Source organism: Heteronotia binoei, chromosome 13 (genome assembly GCF_032191835.1).
Source record: "Heteronotia binoei isolate CCM8104 ecotype False Entrance Well chromosome 13, APGP_CSIRO_Hbin_v1, whole genome shotgun sequence".
Classification (NCBI taxonomy): domain Eukaryota; kingdom Metazoa; phylum Chordata; class Lepidosauria; order Squamata; family Gekkonidae; genus Heteronotia; species Heteronotia binoei.
In genome coordinates this window covers 68,590,575-68,610,261 of record NC_083235.1, presented here as the reverse complement: position 1 = coordinate 68,610,261, position 19,687 = coordinate 68,590,575, and the positions used below count along the sequence as shown (strand labels likewise).

General features: G+C 41.6%; 1 protein-coding gene across 1 annotated transcript in view; it reads right to left on the bottom strand.

Moving 5' to 3' along the window:
• The window catches only part of SAP30BP (SAP30 binding protein), a 71,729-nt gene continuing 52,042 nt past the window's right edge, over window positions 1–19,687 (bottom strand). Inside the window, exons 4-11 of the mRNA XM_060253021.1 lie at window positions 15,823–15,865; window positions 11,688–11,776; window positions 7,845–7,936; window positions 6,401–6,461; window positions 5,855–5,906; window positions 5,472–5,530; window positions 2,988–3,069; window positions 1–1,047 (exon numbers count right to left, since the gene is read on the bottom strand). Of these exons, the coding sequence (XP_060109004.1) occupies window positions 866–1,047; window positions 2,988–3,069; window positions 5,472–5,530; window positions 5,855–5,906; window positions 6,401–6,461; window positions 7,845–7,936; window positions 11,688–11,776; window positions 15,823–15,865 (660 nt within the window). The 3' untranslated portion in view covers window positions 1–865. The remainder of the gene's footprint in view (window positions 1,048–2,987; window positions 3,070–5,471; window positions 5,531–5,854; window positions 5,907–6,400; window positions 6,462–7,844; window positions 7,937–11,687; window positions 11,777–15,822; window positions 15,866–19,687) is intronic.

Sequence of the window (19,687 nt, the reverse complement as noted above, 5' to 3'; positions counted from 1 at the left end):
TTTAAAAGTTCTGATTTTATAATCCAAGGGGTGTAGAACTTACACAAGTAAGAAAAGTTTATATAAATATAAATTGATAGCATCTTTGTCGCGACACGGGAAACAAACTGCATTACTGCATACCAACACTGAAAGTGCAGAGTCCACCCCCCCCCTCAAAAAAACTGTACTCAGTGTGGAAACTCGACTTCTTTCATAACAGCCCACCCGCCAGCAGAGCTAGGATCTGCACAATGATTCCTAAAACCTAGACACAATCTTCGGTATTGATTTGCACTGTCCGATGTCTCAAACTTCAAAGCTTTCAAATTGCCTGATCTCTGAAAGCAGAACAAAATTAGTTTACCCAGGGACGACTGTGTATATCGCTATAATAATCTGCATGAAAACAAATCTCTGTATTACATTACTAATGGTTTTGCTCAAGGAAGTCATTCTTGCCTATAATTTCCTGGAGGCAAAGAGCTCGAGATGTTCAGTTAGCTGACGTTAACTCACTAATAAACGGTATGGGATGCAACTGATTGATTTCAGTATAGCTGATACCCACGTTTCTCTTTAAAGCTCTAATTTCACAGAATTTAAGGATTCTGTTATAAGCACTTATTAAGTTCGTATTTACATGCTGACATTGCATTTCACGCAATACGGTACAGAAGTTCTCTATCGACAAAGACGACGAGCCTCACTAACGAATATGTACAACTGCAGAGGCAGCTATGAATCCCTTCTCATTCGAGAATGGCATGTCCATTTCAAAATTGTCTTTTCACTCCAGGAGGAGAACGGTATCCTTCCTTTGCTTCCCAAGGTGGTGCTTTCGGCAGTCTGAAAAAGATTCCAGGAAGCTTTTCACTGGCACTTGTCATTGCTTCGCCTTTTTCACTATGGTGCCGACTGCAGAGATCACTGTTGTTTTGGAGCCGCTTGCGCTTGTGGTCACCGTGACAACAGCTGGCAGTGTTGCAGTGGTAGTAAGAATGGTGGGCTGAGCTATTGTCGTCACAGGAATGGCAGAATCCCACTTGCTTTTCCTCTTCTGGGCATCTGTACATTTAGCAGACAAGTATTAATATTAGCATCTCTTGTCCAATAAGACTCATTCTCTCCGTGGCTCTTGAAAAGCTACCCCTAAGATGAAGAGGCCTCACTCATTCAATACTAAATCAAAGACATTCCACATGTTGCAAAAAAGCATGTGGCATAGCCCTACTGGAATTGTCCTGCTTTGGAATGCAAGTAGAGGAAGGCATATATTTGCACAATTCTTCCACTGCCATAATCCCATCTCCCTTAGAGGCTGGTATGTCTGAGTGGGGGAGGAAGGTTTCTAAGTCTAGCCTTTTCCTTGACCTCTTGTCAAGGAATATTTTATGCAGAGTGATCATTCAAACGTGCGGTTTCCCCAAACTGTATTTTTGAAGTTTTATCAGGCACAGGAAGGTTGCAGATTAATTAGAATGTAATATATCACTGCTGAAAACTGCAAAAGAATAGCACAATTTACCATCCATCACTAAATAAACTTACCTGCAAATGAACCCTACTGAAATCCTATCCAATTACTGCTTAGAAGCACTTCAGGTAGACCAGTTCTAGGCCAATTTTATATGCTGCTAGAAGTCTAAAATTCTGGTAACAGGAATTAGTCCCCTTTGTTTTATTTATTTATTTATTTATTCTATAATTTATATCCCGCCCTTCCCACAAAGTGGCTCAGGGCGGCTCACAGCAACGACAAAACAATAAACAAGGCACAAAGTTAATACATTTAAAAGTCAAAACATTTAAAAAACCTAAGAACCTTAAAATCTTAACATTAAAACTATCCAGTATATTTCACTAAAATCTGATAAGCTACATTTATCTAGTCGGCATAAGCTAACCGGAAGAGGGTTGTCTTACAGGCCCTGCGGAACTGAGTAAGATCCCGCAGGGCCCTCACCTCTTCCGGCAGCTGGTTCCACCATGTGGGGGCCATTGTAGAAAAGGCCCTGTCTCTGGTTGTCTTGAGACGGACTTCCTTGGGCCCGGGGATGGTGAGAAGGTTTTGAGTCCCAGACCTCAGTACTCTCTGGGGAACGTGTGGGGAGAGACGGTCCTTCAGGTAGGCAGGTCCCAGGCCATATAGGGCTTTAAAGGTAATAACCAGCACCTTGTACCGGACTCGGTATGTTATTGGAAGCCAGTGCAGAGCCCGAAGGCCCGGCCGGATGTGCCCCCACCTTGGGAGGCCCAATAACAGCCGGGCCGCGGCATTCTGCACCAGCTGTCCATTGTTCCCAGTGGACAGCCCTGGCCTGCAAAACTAGAAGTTGTGGGTTTAAGTCCTACTTGGGGAAAAGCGTTCTTTGGTGAGGGGGTGTGGCTTAGTGGTATATAGCGCAATCTTTTCACACAAAAGGCTCACATCCTTTTACCTCCAGTTAGAGAATCCAGAAAGTTCAGAAAGGTATTTTTCTGCTTAATATTTATTATTTATTTATTATGTTAGACTTATATCCTGCCCGTTCTACGAAGACGCAAGGCAGCTAACAACATAAGATAACGATGTTAAAACAGTAAAACAATAAAACAGTCAGAGAAGACCCTCTGCCAGTCAGAGAAAATATCAGAAAGCAACGTTATGGTTTTCTCTAGATGGGTCCCATGATTCTCAGCAGTGGTCAAAAGGGACTCCCTTCTCTCATTTTGGAAAACCTGGTAGGGTCCAACCCTAAATGTATAATTTCCCCAATTTTATTGAAGGTTCACAGTTTATTCTAGCTGCAGAATCTGATATTTTTCGTCTCCAAATAAAAGTTCTTTCTCACTTCAAGATTTCCTATGTCTGATGTAATGAGCCACCGTTGGCAAGCCATTTTGCTTATAAGTCAAAAGAAAGGGAGGAAGGGAAGGATGACAAATGTATGGGATCGCAAAACCTCTGTGTGGCCGGATTCCAAAAAGAATGTAATTCAAATTTTAGGTTAGGATGTTTAACTTACCTCCACCTGCAGTGCTGGCTGTTGTTGTTGTCGTGGATGGAACATTTGTCGTCCCCTTCTTAGTACCAGTCACAAACTCAATCTACAAAGGCAGAGGAAATAATTTAACTCAATGCGAGGTTAATTCACTGTGAGGTTTATTCACTGGAATTAGAATGCAACATGGTAAAAAAAAGATTTTTTAATGGCTGTGCTATAGAAAGCCAACTCTGTTCAGGATTAGAGATTCAATATATGAAAACACAGCTGTTATTAAGAGATGGTAGATTTCTATCTTTATAAACGCACTAGACAGGAGGATTCCCTGCCCCAAACCCATTCATATGGTGCTTCTTTTCAGTGATAATTCATGGCCTTTTTCTGATCAGCCTAAGGCACTTTAAAACCCAAACTAGAACTCCATACCCCTTCAAGGTGAAACGCAAGAAAATTAAAGCTTCTAAAATGCAAGACTCTACATGCATGACTTACACTGACTACACGGACGTCAACCTAGCAGCCTGAGAAACCACAGCGGTTTTAATCACATACCAACAAGTCTATGGTTATGGAAGAAGAGGACTGAACCACAGCTGTGCACATATAACTATGCAGAAAGTAGAACAAAAAAGGGTGAGTGAGATAAGGAAAAGCTGGCCACAAGAATGTTTGCTGCCAGGAAAATCTCATACACCACATGCCTGGTTGTTAACTATTTGGGTAGCACAAACTAATTTAAACTTCTATTATTTAAGTCTACTATACTCTAGATTAGGGGTGTGCAATTTTTAAAAACTGGTATGTTTCAGTTCGGTCTACTGGACCCAATGTTTGGAGGGTTTTTCTGAAAAATCCTGGATCCTAAAACCAGTATGATATTAGGATCTGGAATTTTTTGAAATCCCATTTTTCCCCCCAGGTCCAATAGACCTAAGGGGGGGGGGTGTTAATCCAGCCTGATCCTGGGGCTGGCTTGGGTTCTCCTGCAGCATGATTTAAAATACGCTCCAGGAAGTCGACTCCAGGATTTTTTAATGGCGGGGTCTCTCCCCACTGCATGCAGATCTTGACTGAGATGGCTTCTCTTGCAACGCAGTTTAAACTGCACTGCAGGAGAAGCAGTGTGATTTATGGCCAGGAGAGGCTGGGCCCAGGATCCACTGTGCTGCTGCTAGCACTGCTCCCTGTGGCACAGCAGCTTCTGGGGCTAGCTTCTCCTGTACTCCAATTTAAACCAGGCTGCATGAGCCCCAAGCTTAGCCAATGGGAACAGTCTGCTCCTCCCAGCACAGCGGATCCTTGGACTGTCTTCTGCAGTCCCTTTAAACTTTAAAGGGGCTGTAGTAGAAGCCTGACCAACAGACTTTCTGCTGTTTTTGGATCTACTGATAATCTCCAAATATATCTGGGATTCCGCCCCCCCTTTCCCGAGAAAGCCTGGATACATTTGGGATGCTGAAATATACCTGGAAAAACTGATAAGGTATTTTTCAGATATATTTATTTCAGTAAATTTCTATTCCGCCCATTCCCCGAAGGGCTCAGGGCGGAGTACAACATATAATAAAACAATAAAAATACAATAAAAACATTTTATAAACAGGCAACTCAACAGCACTCAGATTACCATGACATCACATATTGCCCAGCTTAGCCATCTCACATCATGATATCTCATAGGGATGGCAGGTGATAATCCATTTTATGACAGTGCTGGCTGGGGAGGCCAACCAGATCAAGAATAGACGCCCGCAGCCTCAGCAAAAAGCCTGGTGGAACAGCTCCGTTTTACAGGCCCTATGGAAGGCTAATAAGCCAGATAGGGCCCAGATCTCAACAGGGAGCTGATTCCACCAGGTTGGGGCCAGGACTGAAAAAGCCCTATATTTTTGGCTAAGGTAGATCTGAATGCATACTACCATTCTAGAGCAGGGGTGGCCAACGGTAGCTCTCCAGACGTTTTTTGCCTACAACTCCCATCACCCCAGACAGCATCGCCAATGGCTGGGGCTGATGGGAGTTGTAGGCAAAAAAAAAACATCTGGAGAGCTACCGTTGGCCACCCCTGCTCTAGACTATAGGGTTGCGAGAGGGTCTGCTATGCACAGATAACGTCTTAACAAAATGTTTTCGTATCAACAAAAACATGACGGCAAAGTGATATATTGTGGGGAGATAAAGAACAGACTCTCCACCAAATCTCATTATACATATGCCTCTCTATATAAGTTTATGTCAATGTTTAAAATTGTATTATACTATTGATTGTCAGCCGCCCTGAGTACGCTTGCAGAGAGGGCAGGATAGAAACTGAACGTAATAAATAAACAAACGATGTTATTTCAAGTATTAAAACAGATTGCACTCTAGCTCAGTAGTACTGGCAACCTAATTACTACATAAAAATGACAATACCTAATTTGATCAAATTGGGCTCATGAAAGAAAAATTAAGCACCTGAGTTAGCCTGAAGCATCGAAAATTAATTCTACGGGGTTTTTTTACCTTTGTTCGCTCCTTCTTGGCTTTTTCCAACTTGTCCATTTCAATTTTCTGTGCTTTTGCTGAAAAGAGAATCGCAAAAGGGGTGAGCATTCCCAGTAAGTTCCCGCAAGAAGAACCCCCACAATTGTCTCCCAGATCAGGAGGATCAAGAGTAATACAAATATTGAAGAACCCCCTGATTTATGTTCAGTCTACGTATGCTACTTCCCATATGCACATTTTTGGTTTACGATTGTTCCATTAAAAAGTGCATTCCTCGAAGAATAGCCAGCATGCTGTTAATTATATCTCATTAAAACGGAAGATGAATGGAAACAAGGTAAACAAAACACCATAACTCATTAACAGCAAAGGGTATTTTTAAAAATCCTAATCTTTAATACCTAGTGCCTCGTAATAAGAATCTTCAGACCACCCGTGAGGATCGAACATGTCCTAAGGAAAAGGCAAAGCTCTGTTAGATAAAGGATCTCAATAACACATCTTTAATGTCCAGGTTTGTTTTTGTTTTTTTTAAATCAACATACAAAAGCTTATTATTTTGAAAAATAGACTCCGAATCATTCTGCCAAGAAATATGTTGCTGTAAAAGAAGGACAGGGGGATTGGTAGGCCTCTTAAATTCCATTTCTTAAAAGTTTTGATGCGGTCCTGTGCTTTGGACTCTTTGTCTGGTTTCAAGTTCTCCATAAGCAGGAGGAAGATGCTCTCGTAGTCATAAAAGGAGAATACTTCTTTCCCAAACAGGGCAATTGTTTGCACTCTGGGACCAAAAGTCATTTTGCACAAGAGAACAAATTACTGTGATCTGGTAGATGTCATGTACCAACCTAGGTGTATTAGTTTGGTCTCACAATGAACATGAGAAATAGAGCTGAGTAAGCATTTCACCTTAACCTGCCCCCCCACATACTTTTTGTTCTACTTACCTTGGGATAATTTGTGCCAAGTTCATCAATTGCACAAAACTGGATCAGCTTCTCGTAGATACTGAAATAAAACAGTGAGATATATTTACTGTTACTGTTAGAGTTAAAACAATTTTACTGGTAATATATGGTAGTATATTCAATTTCTTACATCATTAATAACTACTTTTCCCCTCTATCCCATATATTACTTTCTACCTACCCCTCCCCCTGTTACTTGACCCCCGCCGGTGTACTATACTTAAAATATTAGTATTAAAGGTACCCTTAATTAATAAGAACCAATATTCATATCCTCCTCCCTCTTATACTTAGTCATTATCAAAAATTGTCCAATGTCCTTTTATTTCCCACTCTTTTTCTACGTATCTTCTGAACTTCTTCCACTCCATCTTAAATGCTTGTAAATCATAGTCTCTTAAGGCTCTTGATATTTACTGTTACTGTTTAACCTCTGAATTCAAATCTAACAGAACTAGCCCTGTTGACACCTCTTTGGTCTCCGTTATTTCAAAGCGTTAGTTGGGGTTCATATGACTGCTCCTCCATACCAACAAAACCAAATCCCTGCACATAAAGAAGAGGGAAAAGGCTATACACCCACCTGCAGTCTGAAATGGTTCAACGTACCTGCAGATTTATTCTCTTAATAAGAACTAGATCCTAGTCTAGCACCTTGTTTTAGGCTAATTGAGACATGAAGTTCCATGAAGTTTAGAAAGGGTTTGGAAAATTTTACAGGGGGGCTGAAGAAAGTAACACAGAATTCCATGTACTATGGCCTGTTCCATGTACTACTGCATTTAAACGATGGCCTCGGAGGCATATACAAAACACATAGCAGGAAACCTCTTTAGGATCTCCAATCACCCCAATAAGCTGTAAAACCACTCCATCACCCATTTAGACTGAATTCTCAAAGACAATGCTCTCTTTCTTCTCACTTTGTGAATGATTTAATTCAACTTCTAGGGCTTTACTCCTTAACTCATTTCTGGGTGGAAGCATTTGAAAAGTTAATCTGCTGTAAGTATCCATAGTTTAATGTCACATGAATATGAGTTGGAAATTCAGGGCTCCAACTGGTTTGCATATTTCTATTATGCATAAAAGACAAATTTTACAGGACTACAGTTTGTGTTATGCCACAGATGATAGACGTACCCACTGTAATAGTGTCATCCACATCAGCCCTTCAAAAACATCACAGAGCTCCACAGACATTTCAAAAGCTTTAATGTAATCCAATTTTTACTCCTCAGACTTCAGTATGAATTCCCATCGCCATGTTAAATGTATCTGCATAACCGTGAATAACTGTGAGGGCTAGAAACTTTTAACCAAGTTGTCTTGGTGGTTTTATTATAACACAGCTAGGGCATTTGGTATTCACCAATCTTGTATTTGGTAATATGCAATGCAGTTGTTCCAAAGCGACTTCTACCTGGGGTTGCGAAATTCTTTTTTCCTTTGGATGATGTAGTTCATGTCCATGCCTTCTTTTATCTTCCTCTCGTACAGTTTTTGAATCTTGTCCTACAGATAAAAAAGCTGTAGGATCAATATGAAGAACTGATAATGTTCCAGAAAGGTTCACTAAATGCATATATGTACTGAAAGACAAGTTAAGCAGCACTCCTAACCCATGTTGTGAGGGAAATGATGAGTTTTTGGATACAGATGAGAAGACAGAGGACTCAAAACTATAGGGGCAACAGATACCTAGAGGAAAACAGTAGAACTGAGTATTATGACAAGATACTGCAAACTAAGCTAAGCAAAGAGCCACTGCGCTCTGATTATCAGGAACCAATCCCGACTCCTCCCTACCACTAGTTTCTACGGTCTGGGATGTAGAAGGAAAATCCATGCAGTTCCTGTCTGAGCACCAAAAATACGATAGGGCTCCCCACCCCCCTGCCCCCGGTCAGAGTTAGGGTCTAGTCCATGTTTTGTGCTACAATCACAGGCATGCAGGCTTCTATATCCATCACCCACAGGAAAATCATTAGAGGTGAACAATAGCTAGTTTCCTGGCAGACGTTAAGTTGTGAGCTTCATAAAGACAGGCTGGAATAACAACTAGGAAAATAAACTTTTCTGGAGTTGATTTTACAATATTCATTTTGTACAGGCCTTAAATAATCTTGTAGGCCACAAATCTATAGCTGGACAGGTCTGTCGCCAAGCAAAATCCAGTAAAAACACAGTTCTGAGGCCAGGTAATGGCATAACAGGGGAACCGGCACTTCTCGTTTGCAAAATTGCTAAGACTGGAGATCTTAAATTTGTGTGCAATTCAACAGCTGTTAGAGAATTCCAGCTGAAAAGGCGTACTGCTGTGTGATATATCCTAAGAAAGTACTCTGACTGACTGAAAGCACCAGCTACAAGATGCTTCAGCTCAGTTGGAACACTGGGCTCATTGAGTTGTCCCGTGTTAGGTGAACTAACATGCTCTTGCAAAAAGATATCTCAGGTCTTAAAAACATGGATGCCCTAAGTAAACTTACTCATTGCCACAGGTTGCACCTACATTTTTGAATCTACATTTTTGCACAAGTTGCACCTACATTTACATTTTGCTTTTAATCATTCCGGCTAAAGTCTTTTATACGTGCATAAAAGTTTGGATCGCTTCAGCATTACTGGAGTAACTTCTGCTGACTGGAAAAGATAGAACAATTGCCCTAAACCAAAGGTGTTAAAACTCATTTGTTACAAGGGCTGGAGCTGTGATAAATGTCACTTTGTTGAGCTGGGCCACGTGTGCCATAAAATGTAACATGAAGCACTGGAGATATAAACTTTATAAAGATGATTTCAGATGTTGAATGGCAACAGCAGGTGACTTGACAATAGCAGGCTTGATTGGATCAGGTGCGATGTGCAGAGGGTGTGGAGATACCAACATTGGTAACGAGACAGGAAACCTAGATCTCTATTCCGTCCAGGAGGATTCACTCCAGGAGGGTGCAAAGAATAAATGGACATAAGTCTGACATTAGAAACCACAACATTCAGCTGCTGACTGCACTGCTCTTACAAAGGAATTTCAAATGACATTAGAGATACTGCTGAACTACAGTTTATAATGAAGCTCAAGACAATGCATCCTCCAGGACTGAATTGTGACCTGGTTTTTCTTACCAATGTGAGCTATTATCATTTGGCACCTGAAGACGGGCAACAGTGGTTCCCCAGAATGAAATGGCTGGTGTGTGGTATTGTCACTGCTATGTTAGTTAACCAGATGTAGTCTGCTGGATTCTTTCTTCCAGAGGAAAAACCAAAGGCTGGACTAGAAATAAGAAGTCTGGCTTGGATTCACCCAAGCATTCTCATGGATGCAAGGACCGATGGTGCGGTCTCATTTGGAGTACTGTGTGCAGTTCTGGTTGCCGCACCTCAAAAAGGATATTATAGCACTGGAGAAAGTCCAGAAAAGGGCAACTAGAAGGATTAAAGGGCTGGAACACTTTCCCTATGAAGAAAGGTTGAAACGCTTGGGACTCTTTAGCTTGGAGAAACGTCGACTGCGGGGTGACATGATAGAGGTTTACAAGATAATGCATGGGATGGAGAAAGTAGAGAAAGAGGTACTTTTCTCCCTTTCTCACAATACAAGAACTCGTGGGCATTCAATGAAATTGCTGAGCAGACAGGTTAAAACGGATAAAAGGAAGTACTTCTTCACCCAAAGGGTGATTAATATGTGGAATTCACTGCCACAGGAGGTGGTGGCGGCCACAAGCATGGCCACCTTCAAGAGGGGTTTAGATAAAAATATGGAGCAGAGGTCCATCAGTGGCTATTAGCCACAGTGTGTATGAGTGTGTGTGTATATATATATATAATTTTTTTTTGGCCACTGTGTGACACAGAGTGTTGGACTGGATGGGCCGTGGGCCTGATCCAACATGGCTTCTCTTATGTTCTTATGTGACACAGAGTGTTGGACTGGATGGGCCATTGGCCTGATCCAACAGGGCTTCTCTTATGTTCTTATGAGACACAGAGTGTTGGACTGGATGGGCCATTGGCCTGATCCAACAGGGCTTCTCTTATGTTCTTATGTGACACAGAGTGTTGGACTGGATGGGCTGTTGCCCAGATCCAACATGGCTTCTCTTATGTTCTTTTGTGACACAGAGTGTTGGACTGGATGGGCCATAGGCCTGATTCAACAGAGCTTCTCTTACGTTCTTATGCGACACAGAGTGTTGGACTGGATGGGCCATTGGCCTGATCCAACATGGCTTCTCTTATGTTCTTATGCGACACAGAGTGTTGGACTGGATGGGCCATTGGCCTGATCCAACATGGCTTCTCTTATGTTCTTATGAGACACACAGTGTTGGACTGGATGGGCTGTTGGCCAGATCCAACATGGCTTCTCTTATGTTCTTATGAGACACACAGTGTTGGACTGGATGGGCCATAGGCCTGATCCAACATGGCTTCTCTTCTGTGACACAGAGTGTTGGACTGGATGGGCCACTGGCCTGATCCAACATGGCTTCTCTTATGTTCTTATGTGACACAGAGTGTTGGACTGGATGGGCCATTGGCCTGATCCAACATGGCTTCTCTTATGTTCTTATGCTATCTGCAGTGTGTGAATTTCTTACCTCCACCATCTCAAAGGAGCTTGAACTGTCCCCCAAAATCCTGTTAACTGTCTATGAACAGGATTTTTTTTTTGGGGGGGGGGGGGGGTTGAGGCATTTCAGGCTGCTGCAGGAAAGGGGAAGTGAGAAAGTTGTGCAGTGTGGGTGAGGATCTTTGGTTCCTGCAAAATCATCAATTTGGATCCAAGGCACTGATGGCAGTGTCGTCCCAGGCTAAGACGAAGCTATGTCTTCTTGAGTCAGGCATTATTGCAGGATGAATAAAAAAAAACAAAGTATGTGTAGTTAAAATTTTGAAATCGTGTTGCCTCCTTTGTCATATTGTTGCTGAATGTGTGGAAGAGCCACCAACAAAGTTGCTGTACTAAGGAAATGAGTTGGATGCTATAGTGTGTCGTGGAATTGTCATTATATATTTGAGATCACTTTTGGGGGAGAATCAAAAATAAGGAAGTCAATGCAGGCAAAACGATGAAAGACATACAGGCAGTTTAAAAAAAAAGCCAGGTCGGCTGGGAGCATTTGCAAGACTGCTTGAAGTAAGAGCAATTAAAGATAGAGGGGAACTCTGTATTCTGTTTGTAGATTACGGTTAAGATTGTGACTAAAGACAAAATCTTTTCAGATGGCAGTATGAAACAAGCAAAGCGGCTCACCTGTAAGTGGTTGGAACATCTTCCAGGGGGTTCAGGAGGGATTTTGATCTCATCGGGAGACATGTTTCGCACTCGCTCCGAGAAGGATGCTAGAAATGGACAGAAGGTAAGGTAAGGTAAATTTATTTTTGTATCCCGCCCTCCCCCGCCAAAGGCAGGCTCAGGGCGGCTCACAGACATGGGACAACCATGATTTCAATAAAATACAATCGAGACAAAAGACAAATTAAAATACAATTAAATTACCGTTATAGATTAGGTTAAAATAGATAAAACAGCTGTTATAAGTTAATAGTTAAGGTGCTACAGTTCACAGTCATGTATAAGATGGCTAGATGGCTAAAAGTCAATTTAGCCGGGTTCTATCTTGAAAGCAAGCTGAAAGAGGATGGTTTTGCAAGCCCTGCGGAACTGATTCAAGTCCCACAGGGCTCGCACCACCTCTGGAAGTTGATTCCACCATCGGGGGGCCATTGCTGAAAAGGCTTGCTCCCTTGTTGTTTTCAATCTAGCCTCTCTTGGCCCAGGGATTTTTAAAAGGTTTTGAGAACTAGATCTCAGTGCTCATGTTGTGAACAGAGTATATGGGTACATAGGGATTTTGATCTTCTTCCAACTTTTTATGGATGATGTATGGCATTGTTGTCCAACTGTAGTCATAAGAAAGCAAACACTTTAATTTCAGCTTACTTTTCTTCTACCCCTCCTTTAGATTTGCCAGCAATTTGGGCATCTCCCTTCCCTCCCACATGAAGATGTTCCATCAGAATGCTGTTTGCAATAAAATCCCCTAGCAGTCACAAGTAACAAAGAGATGTCCTTTGGCATTTCCAGAGAATGCACTTCTGCGAAGAACAGAACTCTTGCCAACATACCCCAAGAAACACAGTCTGGCTACAAGTCCCTTGACAACAAACAATAGTCTTGTTGTACGTAACATGAGGGTGAACTGCATCCAATTAAGAATTTCGAAAGCACAGAAAAAAGGGACAAAAGTGTTCCATTTTAACAGAGACACACAAGTAACATGTTTGAGGAAAGGACTTCGCCACTGGGTAACTTCTGTAATCATCCTTAATTTCCTTTGATCATTTGATTCAGAATTATATCCCACCCTTATGGGTGCTTTCTAAACACTTTTATAGATTAAAGGGTATTGAGGGGAAGGCATGCTCTAGACATACTTTTGCCCCCTCTGACATGAGGGCAAAAAAGTGAATATTTCAATAGCGAATATCTCATTGCTCTCTCACTATTAGTGGGCAGACATCAAAATCAACTACCTATTCTTGAAAACGGCACAGAAATACCATGTTGGGAGGGATGTTCTTTACAGTTAGTCTGCAAATATTTAAACATCACTCAGGAGCTATCTGATTGGGGGAGAAGGGGAATCCTTGGAAACAACATGCCTTGTCATGGGAGGGTGTAGAAACTGACATGTTTTCCTTTATTCCCATCTCACTTTGAGGATTAGATTTTCCACTTTGTGTAGTTAGAATCTGTTTATTTGTAACAGTCATTTAATTGATGACCAACAGCAGAGTTACACTTCAGGTCCATTGAAGTCAATGGGCTTAGAAGGGTGAAATGCCGCCTTAGATGGCACCGTGATTCATTTACAGCTAAGTCTAAAACAGGACAGTTGGTTGCCTAAGCTTTAGACTAGTGATAACAATGTAAAGTGTGTGGAATAGAATTATACAGGCCTATTATACCATCCCTCTGCTCGTTCTTTCCATAATAATCAAATCCTATAAATGTCTGACATCAGGATATGTTTGCAGACATTTCATGAATTCTGCAGCAAATATTTATGCAAAGATCAAAATTTTGTAAAAATCAAGGGAATAACACTGGTTACAACTCTTACTGTATAAGCCAAGGGAATAACACTGGTTGCAACTCTGTGTGAACTAGCTTCCAGCCTGAACAGCCCCAAAGAGGGAATGCAGGAAGCTGACTATCAGAATGATTCACCGTTATGGGCACACCCAACCACTGCCTTGTGAAGTAAATAATTATTCATACCTTACAGCTATGGTTTGACTAAGATTTGATTAAGGCAATAGAGACCGCAAAGAACACAACTGAATGAATAACCTGGGGCTAAACAGTAATTAGAAATGCATCACTATACTAGCATATTCCAAGATCAGCAATATAAGGAATACACTCTACCACATTTTGATCTTTTTGTTCACACACTGCACATATCTCCTCCTCTGTTAACAGAATAGTTTGCACAACACTTCCTGACAACTTGCAAAGCTGTCTGGGCCAATATACCGTCTTTTGGTTCTGTCATCCAAACAAAAACCTTCAGTCATATTTCTACCGCTTGTCAATGGTTTCCTGCTTTCCTGTTCAATTCAATTAGACTCCTCTAATGTTGAATGTTTTATATCACAACTACATTTTATAAAAAACGAAAAAACATGACAACAATACATCCTTCGAACTGGTTGCCTTTTTCTAAAATAAAACAATCAGTTTATAGTGTGTCTAAATGAAGTACACGATAGCTAAGTGTAAAGCAGTATTGTGAGAAGTGATATAAAACCCCACATAAATCTGAGAAAGAACATTAATTGTTAAAAAAAAAACAACTTAATTTTTTTCGCTCCTGAACAGTTTTAGTCCTCTGGCTAGAAGCACAGACATTCATGGTTTACTGGAAACTGAGAAAAGAACTGTACAGAAAGAAATAGTAGAATCACTAACATGCCTCTGAGTCATCCAGCTTTGAAAGGCCACTGCAGTTACTTGACTTCTGTTTGTGAGCTTGAGAATGCCAAACAAATCAGCATATTTTGATTTTTCTGATACTGTGTGCATTCTGTATTTCCAATAAAATAGTACTTATAGTAGCATGGAGGTATTTAAACTGCAATACTAAACTGCAAGAAGAACTAAGCAAACACAAAATATAAAAATTAAAACAGCAGTCTACAATAAAACCTTAAAAGGTAGCATGAATATTCAATTGTGTTAAAAACATGAAAAGATGATGCTAGTAAGTGAGATCAAGTTCACAGTTAAAATAAGGTGCTCTCAGAATGATCTTCTTGAACACTAGCCCTCAGTATCACATAACAAATGTAAATGCCTCATACTTCATTTGTAAGTTCATTTACAAAACAGCAATGTTTATTTATTTATTTATTTTTATTTGATTTATATCCCGCCCTACCCCACCGAAGCGGGCTCAAATTAAGGGTTCTGATTTATCCAATTTCAAAAATCTGTGGGCTAATTAAACTTCTTGTGAAGGTTGCCAAGCATATAAGTGACATTGAGAGGAAGGCATGTTCTAGACATACTTTGCCCTCTCTGACGTGAGTCCCGCTTTTTCACATATTTTGACAAAATGATGCAAAAATCTTCACAGGGGCATACATGACAAGGCTAATGCTTTTCTGTACTAGGATGTGCATTTCTTGTGGTAGAAATGTGGATGACTTTCTTCGGCATGCCATTATTTTCAACGAGAAAATGTGCTACTGATGCCCATTAGAGGAAGTTTCAGCCCACTTGCTTGAGCAAAGGGGAGGAGTTCCCTCTCCCCTCTCAAACAGCAACTGGTTACAACAAACAGCAAAGATTACAAGCAGGCAAACAAAAATGTGGGAATGGATCAAGAACAGATTTCTATGAACGTTTTTCATGTGTCCCTCCCTGTAGCTACTTTTGCAGTGAAAAATCAGATCTCCTGAAAATATGACATAGTGCTAACCAATGTTCCCTCTAAGGTGAGTTACTGTGAGCTAGCTCACAGTTCTTTAGCCTCTGGCTCACACATTTTTGTCTTAGCTCAGAAAAAACAGCCCCAGAGCCAACTATTTTATGCACTGGCTCACAACTTTCATGCCAGTAGCTCACAAAGCAGACTTTTTGCTCACAGGACTCCACAACTTAGAGGGAGTATTGGTGGTTGTTGTTCAGTCGCACAGCCGAGTCCGACTCTTTGTTACCCCATGGACAAAGTCACGCCAGGCCCTCCTGTCTTCCACCATCCTCCGAAGTCTGCTCAAATTCGTGTTTGTTACATCAGTAACACTGTCCAGTTGCCAAGAAGAGGAAGAAATTTCTATGTAGATGAGAACACACATGCTATAATTTCATTGATACTCACCAACTAGCTCCTGAGGATCTCTTTTCTCTACTTCTGAAAAGTCCTAAGCAGAGAGGAAACAAATATTGGCACAAAATAAGACTTAAGGCACATGCCGCATAATCATATGTGATAAAAAGCATTTTAAATACCTACATTACTCTTGCAGCAACTTTATAGCATGTGCCATAAAGATGCAACTGAAGGAATGATTTCCAGAAGAGCATTCTGTTTCTATTGAATTAGACTGCTATACCTCTGAAATGTAATGTACGCTATGTTATTCATGTAGAACACGTCGAAATTTTCCTCAAAACTGATGGTCTCAGAAAGATACCAGTCTGAGAGAGCTGTGTTTAAGATCCTCTTACTTCGCCCTCTTAAAAATGGTTTATTCAAAAGTTAAATTTCAAAGAGGCAGTTGCCGTATAAGATGTTCATATAAGATCTCATCCACTGTTCAAAGCACAAATGATCTTCTTTTCCATCCTGAGCAATGAATGTATTAGTCAACTGAAAAGTATACATTAAACAAAAGTCACTGTGATGCTTCAAACAATCACTGTCTATAGTTTTGTTGGCCAAACATTTATCAGAAGTGCACAAGAGAGGAGCTGTTCAAGACAAATGGATCTGAAAAGTGGTATGGCTGAGGTTCAGTTGTCTTACTTCCTGTAACACAAACTCATAGTAACACCCACTAACACTGTAGTTTCAGTACAGAAGCGTGTCTTTCCACATTTTCAGAGAGGATATCTTGAAAGGAAAGGATTAACTCAGGACACTTGAAAGAGACTGTGCCAGAGCAGTGTAAGAAGCCAAAAGTCTTAAAAAGAGAGGGGGAGGGGGGAAGCAAGGCAAACCAAAAGAAAGGGCGAGCACAAAGGACCCGAAGTGCTTATAAAACTGATGCCAAACAAAAGGGCCAAATGTTAGGAACCGCAGCAGCGGCATCCTGACTCCATCTTCTTTTGCTCCAGCAAGCCTTTGGTGATTTGCCAACATTCTACCAGAATACCCCCAGCTTACTCCCACACAGAAGCTATTCATTCAAATTGAAATGAGCAAAACGCTGCCTGTAGCTGTCTGTAACTGTGCTACCTTGCTTTTCCCTCCAAGCAGGGGCTTTTAAAGGGGCCGAGGTTCAATAAACGATCTTAGGATTTTGCTCTGCCAAGTCCAGGATGGTAGCACCTTTCCAGCAGAAAAGAAAGTCAAGAGGTCTTCTGTAAACTTTAACCAATAAACCAGGTATAAGCATGGCTACTGATTATGTCACTAAAAGCAAGATGGAGGTTCAATGGGCGACCTTGGGCCAGTCACTCACTTTGTCTAACCCAGAGGTTTCAAACTCATTTGTTACAAGGGCCAGCTCTGACATAAGTGTCACTTTGTCAGGTCGGATCATGTGCCATAAAATGTAGTGCCAGGACCAAGTGATATAAACTTTATAAAAGACACAGGCAAACCCAATCAACAATATATTTTTTACTCAAAATACAAGCATGCTTGAAATATTAACACCTTCACAGTATTCATTTAATAGTCTTTGATAACTTACACCTCTTGCCCTGAAATTTTGCAAAGTTTGCGATTTAGCAATCTTCAGTATGCTATTTATAATAATAATAATAATTTTTTATTTCTATCCCGCCCTCCCCGCCGGAGCAGGCTCAGGGCGGCTCACAACATAAAATGCACAGTACATCAGTTATACTTATAAAAACATGGTTAAAACAAATTATAAATTATTAACATTAACAATATGGCGTTATAAATATTAAATCTTCAATGGGATTCAGTAAATAAAAAGCATTTAGGCGTGTATCTGTAAGCTGAAAACACTTTTGATGTAATGACATTTATTACAGAGAAAAGCTGTTCCCAAACATAGACAGAATTTCAGTAGCAAAAGCCTTAAGCTGGGGGGAACTTGGACCCTTTCCCCCCTCTGAAAATGTACCTCCCCACTATACTAGATCAGCAACTTTTTTCTCTGAAACTCTGGAAGCATTTTTGTGTGTGAAGCAGGGTTTCTTCCCCACTTAGAGAGGACCACCTCAAAACATACACATAAAACAAACTCTCCAAGGAACTGGAGCCACCACTCTCAACACTTGCTCAGTCCACCACAAACATGATGATCCCCTCACAGGTCCGCCAGCCATCTGTTAATGGCCAGAACTCCTAAATCAACCCTTTTCTCCCATCACCTCTGTATGATTCATCCACACAAATCAACTCTCCTCCGAATCTCAAGTCTTCTCCCGCTGACCGCTCCTTTCCTTGCTCTTCACTCCCACTTAGAGACTTAACCTTACACAAAGACACACATACACCCCATGGTGCTGAGGTTTGTGTATGGGGACTAAAAGTGGGAGACCCAGTTTACAAGCTCCAATCTGCCATGGAAGTTGCTGGGTTCCCCAGAGAGCACTGAGGTCAGGAACACAAAATCTCCTCTCTATCCCTGGGCCAAAAGAAGCCCGCTTGAAAGTCACCAGAGAAAGGGCTTTCTCCGTTATGGCCCCCACATGGTGGAATCAGCTGCCGGAAGAGGTGAGGGCCCTGCGGGACCTGGTTCAGTTCCGCAGGGCCTGTAAGACGACCCTCTTCTGGCTAGCTTACACCTAGCTGGGATGAAAACTTGATGTAACTGGCCAGCCATCTGTTTATATGAAATGAAATGTTACTGGTTTTTAAGGTTTAATTGTTTTTATGAAATTGAAATGTTACTGGTTTTTAAGGTTTTAAATGTTTAAGTATCTAATTGTTTTATACTTAAAATTGTTTAAATTTTATGCTTGATCAATTGTTGGAAGCCGCCCTGAGCCACTTGTGGGAAGGGCGGGATATAAATCCCGAATAAATAAATAAATAAACAAACTTTGGGCCAGTCACTCTCTCAGTCTAATGCACCCTACAGTTGTTGTGAGAATCAAAACATCGATGGGAAAAACAAGACTTCTAAACTGCTTTGGGTCCCATTTGGGGAGAAAAGCAAGGTACAGATGCCAAGAAAATAAAAAACACAACAAAATCTCGTCTTTAAGGTGGCTCAAGACTCCTTGGGAAAGGGCAGACTACAAATTAGTACCTGTAACTTAGCTCCAACTGCAGCCCTGAACATGCATGCCAGCCCCTTCAAACACAAACACTCAGCACCTTTTCCCATCCCAACAGCTATATTTCTCCTCTGTCCCATGGCTTTCCAAGTGTAGTTCCCACCATGCACCACACCACACATACTTCAACCTTTCCCTTCTGTCCCCTCCCTCCAGTCCCTTATACCTCTCCCCTAAGTTACACCCTGGCATTCCCATTCTTTCACTTCCCCTCATGCCCGTTTCCATCAGCAGCTCCCACCGCCACCATCACATTCAAGCATCAGGACTTTCTCCTTCCTTCCTTCCTTCCTTCCTTCCTTCCTTCCTTCCTTCCTTCCTTCCTTCCTTCCTTCCTTCCCTCCCTCCCTCCTCCCAAAGGGCCACTTTTCTGGAATTGCAGTGGAGAAAGAGCAAGACAGGAGGACAGAGGAGAAGAAGAAAGTGACAGTGACAAAGGAGGTGACTTATGATGCTGAAGCACAGGGGCAGGCCAGCCTGAGAGTGCACTGATGGGCAGGAAGCGATCTACCCCATCTCTGACAGGAGGAGAGTGGGCAGCAGCCACATGTGTGCCACAAGAGAGAGTAGGGGGACGGATCCTTCAGCAGTCAACTCGACATGGGTCTTTTTGCAGCTCTTGCTGCTGCTGCCACCACCCACCTCTTCCTTGCTCGTGGGCCAGATAACAGATCTGCAGGGGCCACTTCCATCCCCTGGGCCTTATGTTCGACACCTGTGGCCTAACCCATCTCACAGGATTGTTGTGATGATGAAATGAA